The 19,722-nt window shown below is 42.8% G+C and overlaps 1 protein-coding gene across 1 annotated transcript; it reads right to left on the bottom strand.

Annotated features, from left to right (window-relative positions):
* Positions 1–1,524: 1,524 nt before the first annotated feature.
* On the bottom strand, positions 1,525–19,479 carry smc5 (structural maintenance of chromosomes 5). The gene is made up of 24 exons (XM_011477036.3): positions 19,277–19,479; positions 18,188–18,329; positions 17,107–17,159; positions 16,789–16,951; positions 16,575–16,709; positions 16,322–16,462; positions 16,067–16,228; positions 12,888–12,959; positions 11,906–12,161; positions 11,629–11,783; positions 11,350–11,463; positions 11,105–11,199; positions 5,962–6,094; positions 5,478–5,651; positions 5,162–5,331; positions 4,952–5,075; positions 4,726–4,848; positions 4,494–4,619; positions 4,272–4,367; positions 4,089–4,193; positions 3,885–4,004; positions 3,559–3,738; positions 1,949–2,044; positions 1,525–1,834 (listed from the first exon to the last, which is right to left on the bottom strand). The coding sequence occupies exons 1-24, from the start codon at positions 19,423–19,425 to the stop codon at positions 1,700–1,702; spliced, it is 3,219 nt and encodes a 1,072-aa protein (XP_011475338.2). The 5' UTR covers positions 19,426–19,479; the 3' UTR covers positions 1,525–1,699.
* Positions 19,480–19,722: the final 243 nt, after the last annotated feature.

The raw sequence follows: 19,722 nt of genomic DNA on the forward strand, positions 1-19,722 counted from the left end.
AAGATCAATCATTACAGACAGATGATGTTGAAAAAGAATAAAAAAGATGTGCTTATTGGATGTCTGTTGTGTTTTTATTGGTAAACACTTGTTTTGTTGTGTTAAGGCTTGTTGAATCCTGGAATCGTCTCTATCATGCAGCCACTCTGCCCAGCACCCGAAGGGGCGCAATAAGCTGTGGATCTCAGGTAAATCACAAAGTGTCCAAAATGGGAGGACATACATAAGTTTGAACGTTTTCTCCAACTTAGGCTTCAGCTAACAGTCTTCATCTAAAGTCGACCTACGACCACAAAGACCTATTCTGGAGTACAAACCAAATTCTGTTCCAGGAGGAGACAATCTCTGAGCACAGGTATGTTTTGGATGTGGTGTTACTTCAACGCTGTCTCGGGTTTGTAACCATGTTTGTTTATCAAACAGGAAAAATGTCGAGAAGCAAGAGGAGTAGGAAAAAGACATTAGGATATGGGTGGATCCAAAAAGGTCCTCCATACAAAAAGTCAGTTGATGGCCAGGTAAAGATCAGTTTACATAATTTACTAAACTGAACAAATATGTATATCTCCAAATTATTTTAGGATAAAATATTTATGTACACACGTTTTTATTTAGAAAGGATGTTCTCTAGAAAGGTTTTCCACAGTGACTTCCTTTAGCCCTCAGACATCTGTGGACCTCAGGAATCTGGAAATAAAGCGGCTTTCAGTGCCTTTTGCATCACTTCTTTAACAAAAGAGATTATTAACGGTGCAATGAAAAATATTTGTTAGAATATGTTACAATGTTCATTGAAACCTTTTGTTGGGAAAAATGTAACATCTCTTTGTGAAATTATGAGCTCAGAATTTGTTCAGAATTAGACCTATGAGCCTGGACCTGTGGAAAAACATGCAAACTTACATTCAGGTACAGTTCTGCCAGTAATGGCAGCGAAAACTAAAACATACAAGTCTGGCCAATAGATCTGACACTCCAAAAACAAACTCTTAAGAAAGTATAACACCCTTGTTTAAAAATATGTCTTACTTCTGTCTTGCAAGAAAAATTTTTATCTCAAGTTTTTTGATTGCAAAATAATCTTAGTTTGAGGAAACCTGTAATTTTTTTCTAAAATAGTAATTTGTCAATTTTTCTTACTATTACATTTTTTATTTGCTATTTAAGGAAAATCTAGCAATGGGGTTAGGATGTTTACCCGTTTCTTAAGGGCTTGTTTTTGCAGTGCAGTACCTAACTGATAGTATGGAGTTGGTCATGCTTCCCTAAAATGACTCATGGAAGTACTTACCGGAAAATCGATAGATTCTGTTCATCTGAACAGGATTAGTTCAGCTCGACATCTCCAGCAAGTTTTACTGCAGCAAGAAGAAAGCTTTGAAGACCTGCAGCTTCAGAACTTGGAAATTAATTATTTTCTTGTTTTCACCACTTTTGTTTTTTTCTTTAGTAAAAATCTTTGATAGGAAACAATAAACAGCAGCTTTTATTGAAAGGAGAAAAAAAAAAATCTCTGGGGTTTTATCAAAACATTTTTTCAGTGTTGAACAAAAACCAAAAGGTGCAAAAGGAAGAACACATACGAAAATACAGTTCTTTTAAACAATACAGTTTTAAAAATGACAAGACTGTTTATCCAAATAGATTTTAGATGCATGTAATGAATGTCAAAGTCTGTTCTGTTTTTGGCCAGAAGTATTTAGGCCTGAGCTTTCCTCTGAAGACGTCGTCTAATGAAAGCGTTTTTGTTCCATTCAGTGGGAGGAAGCATCTCAGGGCCGTTATGGACACAAAGAACAGTCATCTCCTCTGCATACTGAAGATTTTGGAGCAGCTGTTAAAAAAAAAAAGGAACATTGAGTTCAGAATAAATCAAGAGTAAGATTTCCCTTTTTTCCCCACAAACAAAAAAGTAGATGTGTGTCTGTGAAAAAAAAACAAAACATACTTTTGGTGTGATGAAGAAGTACTGAGAAGTTGTTTCTTTGCAAGCAGTGCGAACGACAATGTCAAACACCCTCCTCTCATTTATGGGATCCATTCCCTACACACAAAAAAGGACCCAACACACATTTATGAGTTAACCAGTGTGATCCAACTGAAAAGCAAAACACATTCTTTAAGATGTCTAGAGAGGAAAAATGTCAACAGACAGAGTCACAAGCAAGACAAGTATGGAGTTTGTTTATAAGCTGTGAGAATCGAGAGACAAAAAAACTATACTTGTAGAAAACCATGACATACACTCGCTGGTCACTTTTTTAGGCACACCTGTCCAACTGCTCGATAACGCAAATTTCATATCAGCCAATCACATATCAGCAACTTAGTGCATTTAGGCATGCAGATGTGGTCAAGATGATCTGCTGCAGTTCAAACAGAGTATCAGAATGGGGAAAAAAGGGGATTTAAGTCACTTTGAACGTGGCGTGGCTGTTGGTGACAGACGGGCTGGTCTGAGGATTTCAGATACTGCTAAACTTTCACCAATAACCATCTCTAGGATTTACAGAGAATGGTCTGAAAAAGAGAAAATAACCAGTGAGTGTCAGTTCTGTGGATGGAAATGCCTTGTTGATGACAGAGGTCAGAGGAGAATACCCAGACTGGTACCAGCTGATGAAAAGGCAACAGTAGCTCAAATAACCACTGGTTACAACTGAGGTCTGAACACACAACACGTCCAACCTTGAGGCAGATGGACTACAGCAACAAAAGACGACACCGAGTGCCACTCCTGTCAGCTAAGAGCAGGAAACTGAGGCAACAGTTCACACAGGCTCACCAAAAATGGACGATAGATTAGAAAAACATTGCCTGGTCTGATGAGTCTCCATTTTTGCTGCAACATTCGGATGGTAGGGTCAGAATTTGGATTCCCCCCCCCCCGCCCGCCTTGTATCAACAGTTCAGGCTGGTGGTGTAATGGTGTAGGGGACATTTTCGTGGCACACTTTGGGCCCCTTAGTACCAATTGAGCATTGTTACAACTCCATGAAAACTGAGTATTGTTGCTGACCGTGTCCATCCCTTTATGACCACAGTGTACCATCTTCTGATGGCTACTTCCAATAGGATAAGGCGCTGTGTCATAAAGCTGGTATCAGCTCAGATTGGTTTATTGAACATGACAATAAACTCAATAAACTCACTGGACTCAAATGACCTCCACAGTCACCAGATCTCAACCCAATTGATCACTTTTGGGATGTGGATGAACAGGAGATTGGCATCATGGATGTTCAGCCAACAAATCTGCAGCTACTGTCTGATGCTATCGTGTCAATATGGACCAAACTCTCTGAGGAATGTTTCCAGTACTTTGTTGAATCGATGCCACCAAGGATTAAAGCAGTTCTGAAGGCAAAAGGGGGTCAAACCCGGTACTAGCAAGGTGCCTAAGAAAGTGGCCAGTAAGTGTAGTTCAAGACAGGCATTTTGAAACCCCATTGAAACTCATTCAATTTGAAGTAAAACATCCGTGTTTCATCATGAACTCTTTCTCTTAAAGAGGGGGTTGGCCGGATTGGTGTCAACAGCGTTGCTCTTGAAGTATACCTGGTTGATTTCATCCACCACTCTGAACGGACAGCGGTTGAGCTCCTGCAAAGCCATGAGGTAAAGCATAGTGGAGACGCTGCGCTCTCCTCCGCTCTGGTGGTGAGCCGTCAGCTCGTGCAGCTGCGTGCTGCTGTGGAACTTGACCCGAATGCGAATCCCGTATTTGTCATACTCTTCCTATGTAAAGACAGTGGAGCAATCATTTTTTCATTTTGAAATAAAACAAAAATTAATTCTGTGAAAAATAGTCACACTTAAATTCAGGGAACTGTAGCATGCTGGGTTACTAATCTTTTTTTTTAAAGTAGTGCATCGTGGTTTACCTCATTCTCTGAGTGCAGATCAACCTCTCCTGCACATTGCATGGAGCGGAAAAATTCGCTGAACTTGTTGTTTATCTGTTCAACAAGATTCTTTAAAGGGTTCAGCCAGCGCTCCTTAGCCTGTCGCACACAGACATGCATTTTAACAGAAAATAAACAGAATCATATCACTACAATTACTAGGGGAATGTGAGATCTCTGCACCTCTGATATATTCTGTTTGTAGGCATTGAGGGCAGCAGTCTTCTCTTCAAATTCCTTCTCCAGATTCTTGATCTCCAGCTCCCTCCTGTTATACTCGTCAACAACCTTCAGAAATGGGGGAAAAAAAATCATACATGTTCAGCACTACTTTACAGTCTGTGCAAGCGAGTGTCATGCACTCACATTTTCACTGAGGCCAGTGAAGCACTCGGCTCTGGACCGCTCCTCATTTAGCATGGCATCAACCTCGTCCAGTGTGTTGGGCAGCTTGCTAAAAGCCTGCAATGACAACAAAGAAATTCACCTGAAACTTTTGGACACACCTTCTGCAGAATGTCTTGATAGAAGCAATGGAAGCTGAACAAGCTTCACTGTAAAGGACAGGACAGCAGAATGGGCACTAACATTGCGCAGGTCTTCAGGTAACGAGGAATCATTTTGCATCTTGCAGATGGCCTTTGCCTTCTTCAACATGCCTTTGCACTGTTCCGTCAGCTGGATCTTCCTCTGCTCCAGGCGGCTGCACTTTTGCTGCAACAAAACATGTGAAGGGGGGGGGGGTTCTGTGAAATGTTGTGAGAGCAGAACCAGCTTACAATTTAAAAGTGTGTCAGTGGTGTGCGAGAAAAACATTTACATCGATGGCCTTCAGCTCGGTCGCACTTCCTCTGCAATCATTCTCCAGTTTGGACTTTTCTGCCATCAGTCCCAGCGTCTCAAAAGCCAGATGCACTTTCTCCATGGAGAGCTTGGCTCTCAGCTGCAGAAAAAAACAACATTAAGTTATTGAGCTTCAGGATCAATGAGGATCTTTTTTTTTTTTAAATTGCAGTTTGGTTCCAATAAAGTTTAATTGTCCGTACCTTCATTTGGGCCATAAATGCAGAGACAATGGTCACCTTCTGATGATTGACAGCTGCAATTTTCTTTTTAGTTTCTTCTTCAACTTTGTTTAGATCAATAACACTGTTCTCCATCTGCTTCAGACTAAATGCAAAAATTAAAAAATACAAACAAACTTAAAATATTTTCAAAGTCCATGCCAGACTTTTGTACCTGTAAGACAGGCTTACCTGTCCTGTTTGGTACTGATTTTCTGCTCCAGCTGCCTCTTCTTCCCCTTAAGTTCAGACAGACGCTTCTTTTCTGCCAACAGTTCATTGTCGCGACGGTCTCGCATGGCAGCTTCTTTCTGCAGGGCTTTCAGCCTATCATCAGTTTCTTTAAGCATCACACCACAGCGCTGGTTGGAGCAAAGACAAACAACTGCAATGTGACTTACTTACTCCAGAACAGCCAAACGCATCATCTGTCTTTCAAGTTCCAAAACACTAAAAAGAGGGAGGCAATACTTCTTAAAACACCGGTAAAGAACACAATTTATCCAACCTTTAAATTCTGTTCCAGCATCCGCTTTTCTTCAGCATCCACAGTGAAAGAGAGGTACTGGGAGGGGTGCACTGCAGAATTACTAGTGCTGATCTTGTTGGAATATATGGACCTTCTAACTGTGTACCTCTCCTCTGTTGTGTATAACACCTTCAGGTACGGCTCCTCGATCACCTGGGAAATTCAAGGCAGTGCAAGGTTAAGGGTAAAAAACTGTAAATTATCAGAAACCGTTAGATGATCTTTCAAAGCTAATTTTTAATTCGAGTTTATAAAACTCTAAAAAATGAAAGAAATATGAATATAATCATTCAAAAAAAGTATTCTTTAAAAAAAATGCAATTTACTGCCATGAAAGTGTATAATGTCATGTGGGATTTAAAGCTTTAAAAAAAGGCGAAATTCTTTAGACTAAATCTCTAAAAAAGTCTTCATTTCAAGTTAAAATGATCCGTTTCCTGCTCCAAGGATGGCAGAAACTTACCGTTTTGATCATAGCTTTGGTTGTTTCGTTGCCCACTGGCACATCGTGCACCTTGTATTGGTGACACAGGTAACTCATCACGTCATCAGGGGCGTCAAACATCTCCCGAAGGTAAGAGAAAAAGCCGAAACGCCTGCAAATGTCAAATAATAACATCAATGTGTATTTACGAGTGAAATGAAGGTGCTGCAGTTTTTACAAACAAAAGAAAGGTCCTATGATACAGCTAGAGGCTGTTGTTGTCAAGTGAGGAAGTTACTATTGCTAACATGCCAACCTAAAGTTACATTTTAGGGCATTAGAATCTAAGACCATTTAGAAAATTGGTTTTTATCATGTTTTTAATTTTATATAAAACTGTTTAATCTCTGAAGAATACCTTGTATTCTAAATCTAAACTCAGCTTTGACTAAATAAGTATTTCAAGCTAATTTTTGGCCAGTTGATTTTTGTTCAACTAACTAAATTATCACACGGATCAATTTGTAAATTAAACACTAAGGTTTGTGTGATGTACTGAGCCTGTAAAAGATGAAGCAATTGAGCTCCAGCTGCAAATGTATGGTTTGACTGCTTTCTAAGATTTCGTGTGATCACCATGGAGGCACATACACTGATTCAAAAGACCCAAAATTGTGTTTTTAACATGTTCTTGTACGGCTGGATAGCTCCAATATTGCCAAAAGCGGCACAATCATGAAAATAGATCAACATTTCACAACAACTTTAAAATCTGCAAAAAGCTGTGGAGGATTAGAATTACCTAACTTCCACAATTACTTTCTTGCAAATAGATTACAATACATCTTAAAATGGTTAAAAATAATCCAGAAACCAACTCATGGTTAGACTTGGAACAGGCGTTATGTGGGAAGATCAACCTGTCAGATCTTCCATATATCAGCCAAATAGTTAAAAAACAGGATTGTTTATTTAGTATTAATATAAATGCCACTTTAACAGCCTGGTGGGAATTTCTCAAAATATCAAAATCATCAATTCAACCGTGCAAAATGACACCCATCTGGAACAACCCAGACATCCTCATAAACAAAAAAATTATCCATTTCCCAGCTTGGGAAGCAGGGGGCATAAAACAACTAGAGCATATAATTATTGATAGAAGATTCATAACTCCCCAGGAACTTCAAGACAAACATGGAATATATAACTTCTTGGAATATCAGCAACTTAAATCAATTATTACTAAAAAGTTTAAATACAGAGACAACGATTTAAAGCTACCAGATGTAGTTACCACTCTGATCAATTTCTCAATGAATAAAACTCTCTCCAAAATATACAAACTTTTATGTAATTTAGATAACAATATTTCACTTCCGACAACAAAATGGGATGCGGATTTGAGCATCAGCACAGATGAAAGCTTTTGGTCAGAACTTTGTCTAAACACCTTTAAAATGACAAAAAGTCCAAATCTGCAGCTAATCCATTTCAAAACTCTACACAGAATTTACTACACTGGACAGAGGATGTTCAAGATGGGTCTCAGCAACTCAGACATTTGTCAGCACTGTGAAAGTAATCTACCCGATAATTACATGCATGCACTGTGGTTCTGCACGCCTGTCCAGGCTCTCTGGCAGCAGGTATGTGCCGATTTATCAGTCTGGCTTAAGGTTTCAATCACAGCTTCACCGTCACTTTGTGTGCTTGGTGACATGAGTGCCATCGATGTTGAAGGAGGATTAGGCTCTATCATTTTCATAACTCTTTGCATTGCTAAAAAAACTATTTTAATAAATTGAAAAAGCAAGAAAAATATAAATATAAGTCAACACAGAAATCTGCTGCTTGATCATATCAGCTTGGAAAAAATGTCAGCCCAAAGTTCAAGTAACTTTGAAAGAATTCAGTCTCTCTGGTCTCCCATGGCTAACTCCATGACTTAGGGGGTGGGGGGGGCCTGGTCGTCGCTGCTCCTTGCCCTTCTGCCGTAGGCCGGGGTGGGGGTCGGGGCCTCCGGGGCCTGGCGGGGGGTGGTGGGGGCTCCGTTGGTCGGGGGGTCGGGTCCGGCGCCTGGGTGGGGCAGGCTGGGGCGCTGCGTGGTCCTCTGGGCTTGGGTGTGGGGGTGCGTGGTGGGGGGGTGGGGTGGTGGTCTGGCTTGGCTTGGGGGGTGGTCCGTTTGCCTGTGCTGGGGGGGGTTGGCGGGGGGCGCTGCTCGGGGGGGGGGCCCAGCGGCGCTGGATGGGCTTCCCATCTACACCTGGGGCTGGGATCGGCCCTTCCCTGGCTCTGGGGCGGGACGGGACAACCCTCTTGGGGCCCCCGGTCGCTCTGGGTGTCATCCGCTTCGGCTGCGGGGTCTGGGGGGGGGTGGGGTGGGGGGTCTTGTCGGCCCTGTCCTGTGGGGGGGCATTCTGGGGGAGGGATGGGGGCCACTATTGGTACGGGGCAGGGGGGGTTGACGGGTCGGGGTCTCCGCTGAGGCCATCGGCGGTTTCCCCGGCCGGTTGGCTGCCTCGGTCCCGTCGAGGCCTGACCAGAGCTCTTCTAGGGCCGGCGTTTGGGGGTGGGGGCCTGGGCTTGCTCCGGGGGGGGGCCAACGCTTTCTGGCTCCTCTCTCTCTGTGTGGGGGGGGTGGGGCCCCTGGGCTGGGTGGGCCTGGCCCCCTTGTTGGGGGCGGGGGGGGGGGGGGGGGGCGGGGGACAGCTGTTTGACCACCGGGGGACAGTCTATCAGCTGTCCCCAACTTGCCCCCTTCCTCATATAACCTCATAATAGGGTGAGGGGGTGGGGGGCTTAGCCTGCGATGAGCCTTGGGGGGGGTTTACTAGGCAGTGGCCCCCCTCCTATGGTTGCCGTATGGAGTGGGCCCCCCCTCTTTCGGTTTTATTTGCACCTTAAACATGTAGGGCCCTTGGTAGGGGGGGTGCTTGGACATCACTGCCAGCAAGCAGCAGATGTCCTCCTAGCACCCTACCCGCCAATTTTAACCGCACCTTAGACGTTTAGGGCCCCTTGGTGGGGAGGGTGAGGGGACGTCACTGTGAGTAATCAGGAGATGTGCCCTTAGTGCCCTACCCGCCAATTTTAACTGCACCCCCCTTAGTACATACACCCCTCCCCCCCTCAATATATACATCCCAACATAAACACACACACATGCACACACACACTCTCTCAAACACACATACACGCACACACATTTTGCAAGGAAGGTGGGACCTAGGACCATCTGTCCCCTGCCTCTTCCCTGGTGGGGGGTACGGGCCCCTTTGCAACGGCGGCCGTGTCCCCGGGGTGCCGGCTTCCTGGGCCCGGCGGTGCTCTCTCCGCACGGTGGGGGGGTTCACATTATATCTGAGCCGGGGGTGTTTGTGTCCCTGGGGGGTGGGTTCTGGTCCTTGCTCCTGAGTGCTGGGCCCTGCCAAATTTCCAACTGTGGCCGAGCCTGGTCGGGCCATATTTACAACACCCCTTGTGGGCCCTCTTTTTTCCCCGGGGTTCCCCCCTCCTGGGCGGGGGCGGCGGGCCCCTGCCTCGCTCCTCCCTGGACCAACCGTGGGCCGGGCGGATGGCTGCCTGGAGTGCGGAGCGGGTCTCCCTTGGGGGGGTCCTGGCTCGTACCTGGGGTTGGGGCGGGGAGATGCCCGGAACTCCTGGGTGGTGGTGGGGTGCTCGTCTGGGGCTGTGGGCGTCCTTCTCCGGTGGGGCCCTGCGTTGGGTTCTCCCGGCGCGGCGGGGGGGCTGCTCTCCTGGTTGGGCTGGGGCGGCGCTCTCTTTCCCTCCGTGCCTCCCTGCTCTCTGGCTCTGGGGGCCTTGCGGCGGCCCTGCTGGCCCTGGCCTGGGTGGCGGGCTTGGTCGCCCGGGCGGCGGTTGTTCCCTGCCGGTTCCCGTGTGGCGTTGGGGGGATTCCGGCTGCCGCTGCTGGTGCGGTGGGGGTCTTGGGGTGGGGATGGCTGGGCACTCTCCCTCCTTCTTTTCACGTTCCACCCTCCATTTTAGAAGAACATAAACACTCACCTGACCACAGGTGTTAGCTCAACAGACTGAATGACTGAAATATTTCACACTAGTTGGTTTTAAGGCATAAGTATGCGTGTGAACACTATCTGTTTTGTGTACATGTCGACAGGTGGACATTTTTGCAACTAACAGGTGTGTTTATAACATTTGAGTGTGTGTGTGGACAGGCTCCGCCCTTTTTTTTTTACATTTAAACCTTACCATAATGATTAACAACCAGTAAACTTGTTGCTTTATGCTGCTTCATGGTCTTATCCCCCTTCCCCTTCTATTATCACCCCCTACCCCCCCCTCTCTCTAACGTCCCTCTCTCTTCTTCCCCTCTTTCCTTTTCCGTCCGGTCCAACACCAAAGATTTTCAGACATGTTTGAAATTAATAAAGTTTGGCCTCAATTACAAAAGGGGTTTATTCAGACATACCTTTGGTTTGTCTGAAGATTAATAACCCCTCTTGTTAAAGTAAAATATGTCCAACCCAAGAGGCCCTCAGCTCTCATCTGACTGCCCAGCTGTTGGACAGGACAAGTTAAAAAAAAAAAAAAAAAAAAAAAAAAAAAAAAAAGAAAATAGATCAACAGATTATTGGAGTGGGACTTGAAACATGATCATTCCAGATTGTGCAGAAACATTACTTTACATTTAAAGAAAACCTTTTGAATCACTTGTGATCACAATATTCCATATAAATCTAGAAGGACAAACCAACACCTACTGTACTTAGATTGGATGTCCTTAAAATGTACTAAAGTATCTGGTCTAAAGGAATACTCAGAAAAATGAGTCTGAAATGTGAGCCATCATTTGCATCACTGCAGCCAAATAAGCCGCCACTTGATATGGAAACATACGGTCCTAACATTTGAATATAGTGAAACAACTCAAGGCCAGAAGACACACAAGTACCCATGTCATGTTTAATTTGCCGTGTGACTAAATAAACTAACCTGTGGCATTGCAAATGCAGAAAGTTTACCCAAATAGATATTAACAAACACAAAGATCATTTTTTCCTGTCCTAGTTGATCTCTTTATGTGATTTTAAAATAAAATGTGGAATATTCGATAACTGTTATTCACCACAACAGTAAAACAGAGATCACTTTTTTTTTTTTTTTTATAGTCATTTCAGTGATCAAAGACATCTTCACTTACCTCAGAGACTCAATATTCCTTGAAGGCGGGCGCTTAGAACAAGACTCCTCTGGAGCAGAAATAGAGTTCACTTTTAAGTTCATCTTGTCGCGGACCTGATGAGCAAACGGGAAAAAGTAATAAACTGAACAACTGCAGGAGGTCAACAGGCTTACAAAGACCAGTTTATGGAGGTTTTCCTTTCACCGTTTGCTACCAACTGTTGTCAAACTGCATTTCTATATGACATCAAGGACCCCCCTGACCTCAGTCATGAACTTTTCCATGTCATCTTTCCTCTGGAAGACAAACGCACGCAGGTCCTGGAATGCGATGTGGTTCTCCACATATTTAGCGAAGCGATTATCCTTCACGTTGATCTGAAGGTAAAAGCAGGACATTCGTCAAAAATGGTACAAGACAATCCTGACATCATCACTGCCAGAAACAAAAAGGACAGTTGTGTCACATTTACTCTTTATTCTGTGTTCACATGTTTGGAGTCTTAACAAATCAAAAAAGTCATCCTTTTCTGTGGAACTCACCACCAGCATAATGGGTTCATGGACCTCCCCCTGGAAGAGGCTTTTGTTCTGCCGCAGCCACTGAAGGGCAGTGTATGTGTCCCTGTGACGTCCTCGCAGCTTCTCCTCCTTCACATTCATCATATTGTTCATGTCGTTCAGTTTCTTTTCCAATGCTACAGAACAAAAACGTTTTTATCCAACATTCTGCTAAACTTGTTTATGATGGTTCAACATGGAAAACACGGCGCAAACGGGCTGGGACATCGCATTTGTTTGACGTTTCCTGCAGACTTACTTCTGGACTCAGCTATGAGGTTGTCCTTCTCCCTACGCAAATCCGCCTTCTCTCCTTCGATCTTGGCTTTCTCCTCTTGGATCTGCCTCAGCTCCAGGTTGACGGCATTAATCTGTGGCGCTACGTCTGGTTGGTCAGCCACTTTGGCCAACTCTGCTTTTAGGTCATCAATGGCCCGCCTCGTATTACTGATTCGTTTCTGGTGGTCCTCTTCTTCCATCTGCTTCAGTCTCAACGCTTGTTTGATGTCATCTACCTGCACAGAAGGGAGTAAGCTAAGTTCTTCTGGGAGTTTTTTGTTTTTTTATTACGCTTGTTCTGCCAAAAAATATGCATCGTTTTTTGTTTTGTTTTTTACAGATGAGAGCTGAAAGCCTCTTGTGTTGGACATATTTTACTGCTACAATGGGGTTTATGAAACAGTTGACACACTAAGTGTACCTTTATATAAACCTCTTTTGTTATTTAGGCTAAACTTTATTCATCTTACTCATATCTGTTGGACCAGACGGAAAAGAAAAGAAGGGATGAAGAGAGAGGCATGGGGGGGCGTTAAATAGGAGGGGAATAGAACCGCGAAGCAGCATAAGGCAACAAATCCAAGGGGGGGGGGGGCTGTCCACACACACACCCAAATGCCTCCAAAAATGCCCACATACAAGATATGTCAACATGTACACAATACAACTGACGGTCACACACTTATGCATTCGGACCAACCCATGTGAAATGTTTCATTTAATCACTCAAACTATCTGTGCAAAGGTGAGACAGCACCTGTGCTCGAGTGGATCTTTATGTTCTTCTAAAGTGGATGATGAAATCTAAAAAGAAGGAGGGAGAGTACCAAGCCATTCCCACACTAAGACGTCCGCCGCTGCAGCAGATAGAGAACAACTTCCCGCCGGGCAATCACATCCGCCTCCCAGACCAGGGCCTGGCATAGGGGGGCCCAGAACAGAACAGAACAAAAACCTCTCACCTCTTTGTGTTTTCGGTCCAGCTGATCCTGTTTCTGTTTGCACTTTAAAGAGGCTTCTTTGATAGCTGCAGTCTGAAAAACATCAAAAACATCTCATGAATCTTGAGAAAATTATATTTCTCAAGCATTTATGAAAAATAAACTTATAAGAAAACCGGTAGGATTTAATTAAAAGATAAAATATTTTAGACTTTGACTGCAGGTGGGTGTTTTTTTAAAGAGACAGTTGCAGTGGGGCAAAAGCCAGTCATTGATTCATTCATTCTTTTTCTTCCATTTATCCCTTTCGGGGTCACGGGGCTGCCGGACCCTTTCCCGGCCACTTATGGGCAAAGGCAGGGAACACTCTGGACATGTCGACAGTCTGTCGCAGGGTCACACATATCACACACCCATGCACTCCTGTGCTCAGGTCTCTGCACTGGCTCCCTGTACCTCAAAGAATAGACTTCAAAGCAGCTCTGCTTGTGTACAAGTCTCTCCAAGGCCGAGCACCAAAGTACATCTCTGACATGTTAGTGCCATATGAACCATCTCGTACTCTGAGGACCTCAGGGGCCGGCCACCTGTTGATTCCCAGAGTCAGAACTAAACAAGGGGAATCAGCTGTCAATATTCTGCTGCTAAAATCTGGAACAGCGTCCCTGAAGTCGTAAGACAGGCCTCTTCTGTGTTCATGTTCAAATCTAGACTTAAAATTTAGCCGTGTATATGACTGAAAGGTCCTATCTGCACTTTTCTTTCCTTTCCTTCCTTTATTTTTAAATCAATTTTCAATTTTTTTTCCTTTTCTTTTAAAGTAAATTTTACGTTGATTATTTCTATGATGTATTGTGATTTTAATGCATTTTTCTGTTTTGTGAAGCACCTTGAATTACTTTGTGTACGAATTGTCCTATACAAATAAACTTGCCTTGCCTTGCCTTGCCACTCTCACATTCACACCTATGGACAATTTGGAGTGACCAATTAACCTACGAAGCATGTTTTTGGACAGTGGGAGGAAGTGCAAACTCCACACAGAAAGGTCCCCCATTGATGTTCTGGTTAGGGTCCCCCCAGCCGGGACTTGAACCAGGGGCCTTCTTGCTGTGAGGCAAGACTGCTGACCACTGCACCACCATGCAGCCCTGATTCATTGATGCTCCTCTTTTTTTTTTTTTTTTTAAAAAGTGATTCATTGATGCTCCACTTAAAAAGATGAGTTTGGTCTGTAATGTTCATCATTGGTACAATTCAACTTTGAAGAAAGAATGTGAAAACAAAAAAGTGCATCTGATGCTGAACAGACTCGAGTTTCTGAGCTTTGTCATTTTATGACCCATTTACACCACCAGACACCAGAACCTGCAGGAAGCTGGCGACACTGTTCAATGTTTAGCTGCCATTTGTTTTGTAACTCACGTATCATGTGTCAGTCGTATCAGCACAAGATAGAGAGGATGTTAACCCTTTAACACCAAAGCTTTAGCTCCAGTGTTGATGTTCTTCCATTTACCATTATTCTTCACTTAAATGACATAATTTCAACGGATTCTGAAGCTGAGCAAGGCAGCTTTGTGCTGATACACAGCACTTTACCTTAGTGAAGTGTTTACGTTAACCTGCTGGTTCTGATATGGAGAAAAACAGCTTTTCCCTGCGTGAGAATCCGTTGGAATTACGGTAAGAGTTACAGCGTGTATCATTTTGGAGCGATCACTTAGAGCTCCGGAGCCCCATGCAGCTCTTTCATCCCGGCTCTCTGTGAGTTTGTAAAATAACTATCACGGTTCTAAGATTGACGTGGTGCCTTTAACACCGTTGGGATGTGCGAGCGGGCAGGAGGAAGAGAGCAGCGTGAACGCGCGGAGGGGGCGTGTCTGCAGCTGTGAACGTGGACTACAGTCAGTTATGGGATGGGAATCTCTTCTAAAAAAAGACAGAACATGTTGAATGAGGTTAAATGAGAAGTGAATAAAAGCCTGATCATGCACAACCTCTCCAGGTCGTATGTTGACCAGCTGTTGTATTTTTCGTGAGCAGGTCTGAACCAGAAGCGGATCGGAACCAGGGGAGCTGCTCGTCCCTGGAGCGGCTCCCCTGTGCCGACGACTACGATTGGCAAGCAGAAAACAGAAAAGGTTCATAAAAAACTAACGGGCTGAGTATTAGGTTAAAAAAAATCTAAATGTAGACATTTTCTGAGTAAAGTTCTATGAGACTATCGTCCTGCGTCACCGCAACCACTCCCGTCGCGTGTAATCCCAACAATGTTTCGACCCAGGTAGGACAACGATAGATAATTTAGAAAAAATTGTAGTTCCTGAAGAAACAGTTCTTTTAATGGCACCTGGACAGATTTGTTTGCTTTCAAAGACTTTACCACTATGAATAATATGTAATGAGTAATTGGCAAACAAAAATGTCTCAAATGTGCCAAAATAAACATGCAGCTTTAGCCCAAAGACATGCTGATCGAGATGAGAAGAAAAGTTGTTTGCTGACAAAAATCTATTGGACAAGTGGATTAACTGCTGGTTATTTACAACATATTTGCTCGTTTTGTGGCCCCTCGTGAAATAGATCTCATTGGAACGCATTAAATGACAGAGGTTACAATAAAAGGAACATCTCTTCACAAACTTTAACAATGAGTGAAATGATGCCATTCACTGGAAACACTGGGATTTCTAAAAACAAATGCTGCAGCTCCCTGTGTTTTACTTTCTGTGGGAAACGGATCCATTATAACAGTTGACCAATCGAATTGGTCAACTGTTATAATGTGAGATGCCTGGTTCTTATGTAGACGAGGGTCATTTGGAGTAAAATTTTAGTTATATTGACTTTTATTTCAATAAAACTGATGAAATGAAATGGAAATGACGTTGCAGGATTTGTTCTGTATCGCAAGTCATTCGTCATTGGAATATTGATCACTAATAACGTACATCACAGATTTTCTCATACCCTGCAGCCCTATTTGGTGCAATCACAGCATGGTGAGATCCCAGAGAGACTGACTGTGGTAAACATTACAGACCTCTCTCACCTTTTTAAATGGGACACTTTGCAGAATCGCTGACTTTCAAATACTTTCCCTGACCTGCTGTGTGTTAGGACAACAGTTGACAACATCTCATAAATACATGTCAGCTTCTGTATGTCTTGAGCAGAATGCAGCACCGTCTCTCTACCTTGGTCTTCATCTGTGCCTCAGTGGGCTTCAGCTGGTCATCAATGTCCTGAATTTTTCTTAGCATGGGAGTTTGGGCCTGTCGTAGGGCAGAAAGCTGTCTTTTGGTCTCCTCTCGCTCCCTTCTGACACCCTCAAGTTCCTTACGGGTAGTCTCGTACTCCTGTTGCCAGGAGGAAACAGAAACAGGAAAGATGCCCCGTTTGTTTGTTTGTTTGTTTGTCTCCTTCTTGTTAAACCAAAGTGACACACTTACAACCCATGGTTTCTTCTTCTCCAGAAGCTCAATGACATCCAGATGTCTCTTCTTTTCATAATAACGGTTGACATCATGCTTGTACCTCTCATTTCGTTGTTTGGCCTTCTCCAAGAAGTTTGCCTTCTCCTTTACAACATTCTACAATGAAATATTAGAATCTCAAAAACCGACGAAACCCTCAGAAAACAGTTTTGCTCAAAACCCAGAAAACAAAAGTACAAAAAATAAACCATAAAGCTTTAACTATTACCTCCAATTCTCTTTCCTTGTTGCGGAAGTTTTTGAGCTCACAGTGGTACTCGTACATCTCTGGGGGTCCCACAGACTTCTCAGTTGCCTCCAACAACTCGATCTTAGACATTTTGGCAAACTCACCAACTTTTTCCTGTTGGGAAAAACACAACATGAAGGAACTTGAGCAGTTTTCTGTCTATTAAACCCTTGGCACTTTCACAAACACATACCTGAGGAAGAAACTGGCAGAGGTTGCCGACTTGAATTTGCAGAGCCTTGACCTCCTCTTCTACCGTTTTCTGGTTGCAGTGTTTCCCATTCAGCATCCAAAGGGACTGATTATTTTCCACATGGATCTCCCTGTTAATGACTATGTTACCTCCTGTTTTGTACCTTCAACAACAGAACAGAGACAGTTACAAAAAATAAGTATGTTTAAGGGCACCAATGTTAAGGAGCTGTAAGCTTTTTCTATAAAACAACTGTGGCTGAAATGTCTGTTTTTAAAAGAATGAGTGACTTTGTGGAAATTATTTCACATAACTTACAATTCAATCTCAATGGACCCTTTATGGCAGCCACGCTTCACATAAAGCCCAACCTGAAAAAAAGGTAAAGGAAGTCAAACCTGTTTAAAGTCCTTGCAGCAATTCTAACTTTTTTCCAAAAATGTATACATTTCTGTGCTTTTTTCTCTCCTTTTTTCCCTTTTTGTCCTTTTCTGTGTATTGAACATTGCAACACCCCCTTGTTTGTTAAGTGATTTATAGGTTTAGGTTTGTCCTACCGGTACATGTTTTTGCTTTGTTTGTATCATTGAACTCAAAATAAGGGGTAAAAAACGTCTATGTGCCATTTCGTTTTATTTCTGTAATGTCCCTGTTGTATTTGAGTGAACTTAAAATCTATAACAAACATAAGTTGGAAGCATATTTAATTGATAAGGACAAGTGTGAAGAATAGTTAGAAACTGCCTTTAACTTTTATTACACTAATGGTTTAAACTTAAGTCACTAAGCATGTATTATCATCTCAAAATTATATTACATTTGAAGAAAGCACAACCAAGACTGTTTTCTCATAGCATTCCTCATCCTCCCTTTTTCCTTTTTGTGTGTGCTGGTGTTTGTGCTGTTTGTGACACTTGAAGCTTCTTGACCTTCGAGCATCTCGCCTGCAACAACCTGTGGCCGTGATTTTCACACCACTGTCCAGTGTATGATCTTCTGAATATGCAAATGCAGGGTTCTTATACCAAGACCATCTCTCTGAGCTTCGGTGTTCAGACTTTGAATGCACTATATTCATCTGTCTGTCCCCTTCGTGTTTGTACGAAGTAAAACTTCCACAAAAGATAAGTTTTGTCTCTGAGTCATTATTCATTCGTTTCTGTGTGCAGCAAACTGAAGGGTACGACCTTAACCTTATTTTTATCTACAGTCCTGTTTAGAATGATCAGTTTCCTCACAACAAGTAAATATTTGGCCAAAGTTTAAGTGAGTCATGGGATGCAACATTGCTGAACTGTTCAAGGTTAAGGCTTCTGTCAAAATCTACCAGTTACTCTGATCTTTTATAGAGAATCTCATCAACACACTTCAACTAAATAAATCCCAACAGTACATTTACCTTATCTCCTCTCCCCAGAACAGCGGTCTTTCCAGCCAGGCCCAGACAGATGGCACAAACAATGCTGGACTTGCCAGTTCCATTTGCACCAACAATCATGTTCAGATTTGGTCCAGGACACACCACAGAGTAGTCATAGGTCCTGCCAAAGTACAGCGAAGACACCGGTCATTTTCCAGCCACATGCAGGAAAGTCACACTTTAATTCTTCAAACAAAAAACATCAACATTACGGGTTTTATCTGTTTTTCAACAATTCAATTAAATTAATGATACGAGAAGAAGATTAAAGCACAGTGACACACAACGCGATTTTAACACAATAAACATACATAAAGGTACTCGTAGAAACCTGTTTATGTGGTTTGTGGAACTGTAAAACTCATGCTTGACACTAGTACACTGAATGTTACTGAAGACTGAATCTCACATTTTCTAATACTGTTCAAAGATGATGCAGAAATGCAATGAAGTGTAGAGAACTGTGTTTTACACTATATTAATGCACTTTTCATCTATTCTGTAGATTCTGTCATTCTTGTTGCAAATCATGTGATGTTTTTTTCCCTTTATTGAATATTATGACAATTTAAGGATGTTGGAAGATTTCAGTTAACATCACTGAAAATAATTCAGATGACATTAAATTGGCACTTTCAGTTTTGGGTTGTCAAACTCTCAGACACAAATGTGACATTGGCTCTTTGCTTTTAATATTTTCCAAATTTTGTAAATTAAAAAAAGACGAAAAAATACATTTGAGTTTAAAGACGTAAGAATAACAATTACTGGTAGACTACATCATATCCGAACCTGACAAAAGAGTTTTCATTTTTCTAAAGTTGAAGTCGTTTAGAATTAAAATACATAACATACACAACTGATGAGTTCTACGTTAACGGAGCAAAAACAGCCCAGCTTACTGACTTTATTCCTCTTCTACAACATCGGTAAACCAAAACACGCTTCAGTAAAACATATCATATGTCAGCTTGTCAGAGCAAATGTAGAGGCTAAGCTTTTACGGTAGTTTGGCGTTAGCATAGCTAGCTTAACTAGTGTGACTAGTGAAAAGGAGGTGGAACTTACAGGAAGTTTTTCATGGTGATGCGCAGAATGGAGCCCTCCACAAACGGATGAGCTTCATCGACATCCCTGGTCTTATAGAAGGCCTTGGAAGGAGTCTGTGAACTGTTGTTATGGTGGCTGAGCCGCTGCTTCTTACTAGGCTCAGCCATGTCAACAGACACTGATATACTAGTGATGGGAAGAACAGTTTGCCCTGCCGCGCTTTCCCGAGGCAAAGCTGAAAGATGATTGGTGAAGATAGGTCACGTGTGTCCACATTTGATGACGTAAGATTCTAAACAGTGCCCCACCCCCCCCCAAAAAAATGTTTTACTCTTTTATACTGAGAAATAAAGTAACCAGTATTTGAAACATTCTGTACTAAATAGAAACACCTGTACATATTTAAACTGTTTACATTAAACAAACTCTCTCACAGTTATTAATTTTATACTAGTGCAACCTCC

The sequence above is a fragment of the Oryzias latipes genome, chromosome 7 (assembly GCF_002234675.1).
Source record: "Oryzias latipes chromosome 7, ASM223467v1".
Lineage (NCBI taxonomy): Eukaryota > Metazoa > Chordata > Actinopteri > Beloniformes > Adrianichthyidae > Oryzias > Oryzias latipes.

Coding starts and splice junctions, on each gene's coding strand:
- smc5 (XM_011477036.3), bottom strand. CDS start 19,425: ATGGCTGAGCCTAGTAAGAAGCAGCGGCTCAGCCACCATAACAACAGT. Junction 18,330..19,276: donor ATCACCATGAAAAACTTCCT/GTAAGTTCCACC, acceptor GTACTTTGGCAG/GACCTATGACTACTCTGTGG. Junction 11,784..11,905: donor CCTCATAGCTGAGTCCAGAA/GTAAGTCTGCAG, acceptor TTTGTTCTGTAG/CATTGGAAAAGAAACTGAAC.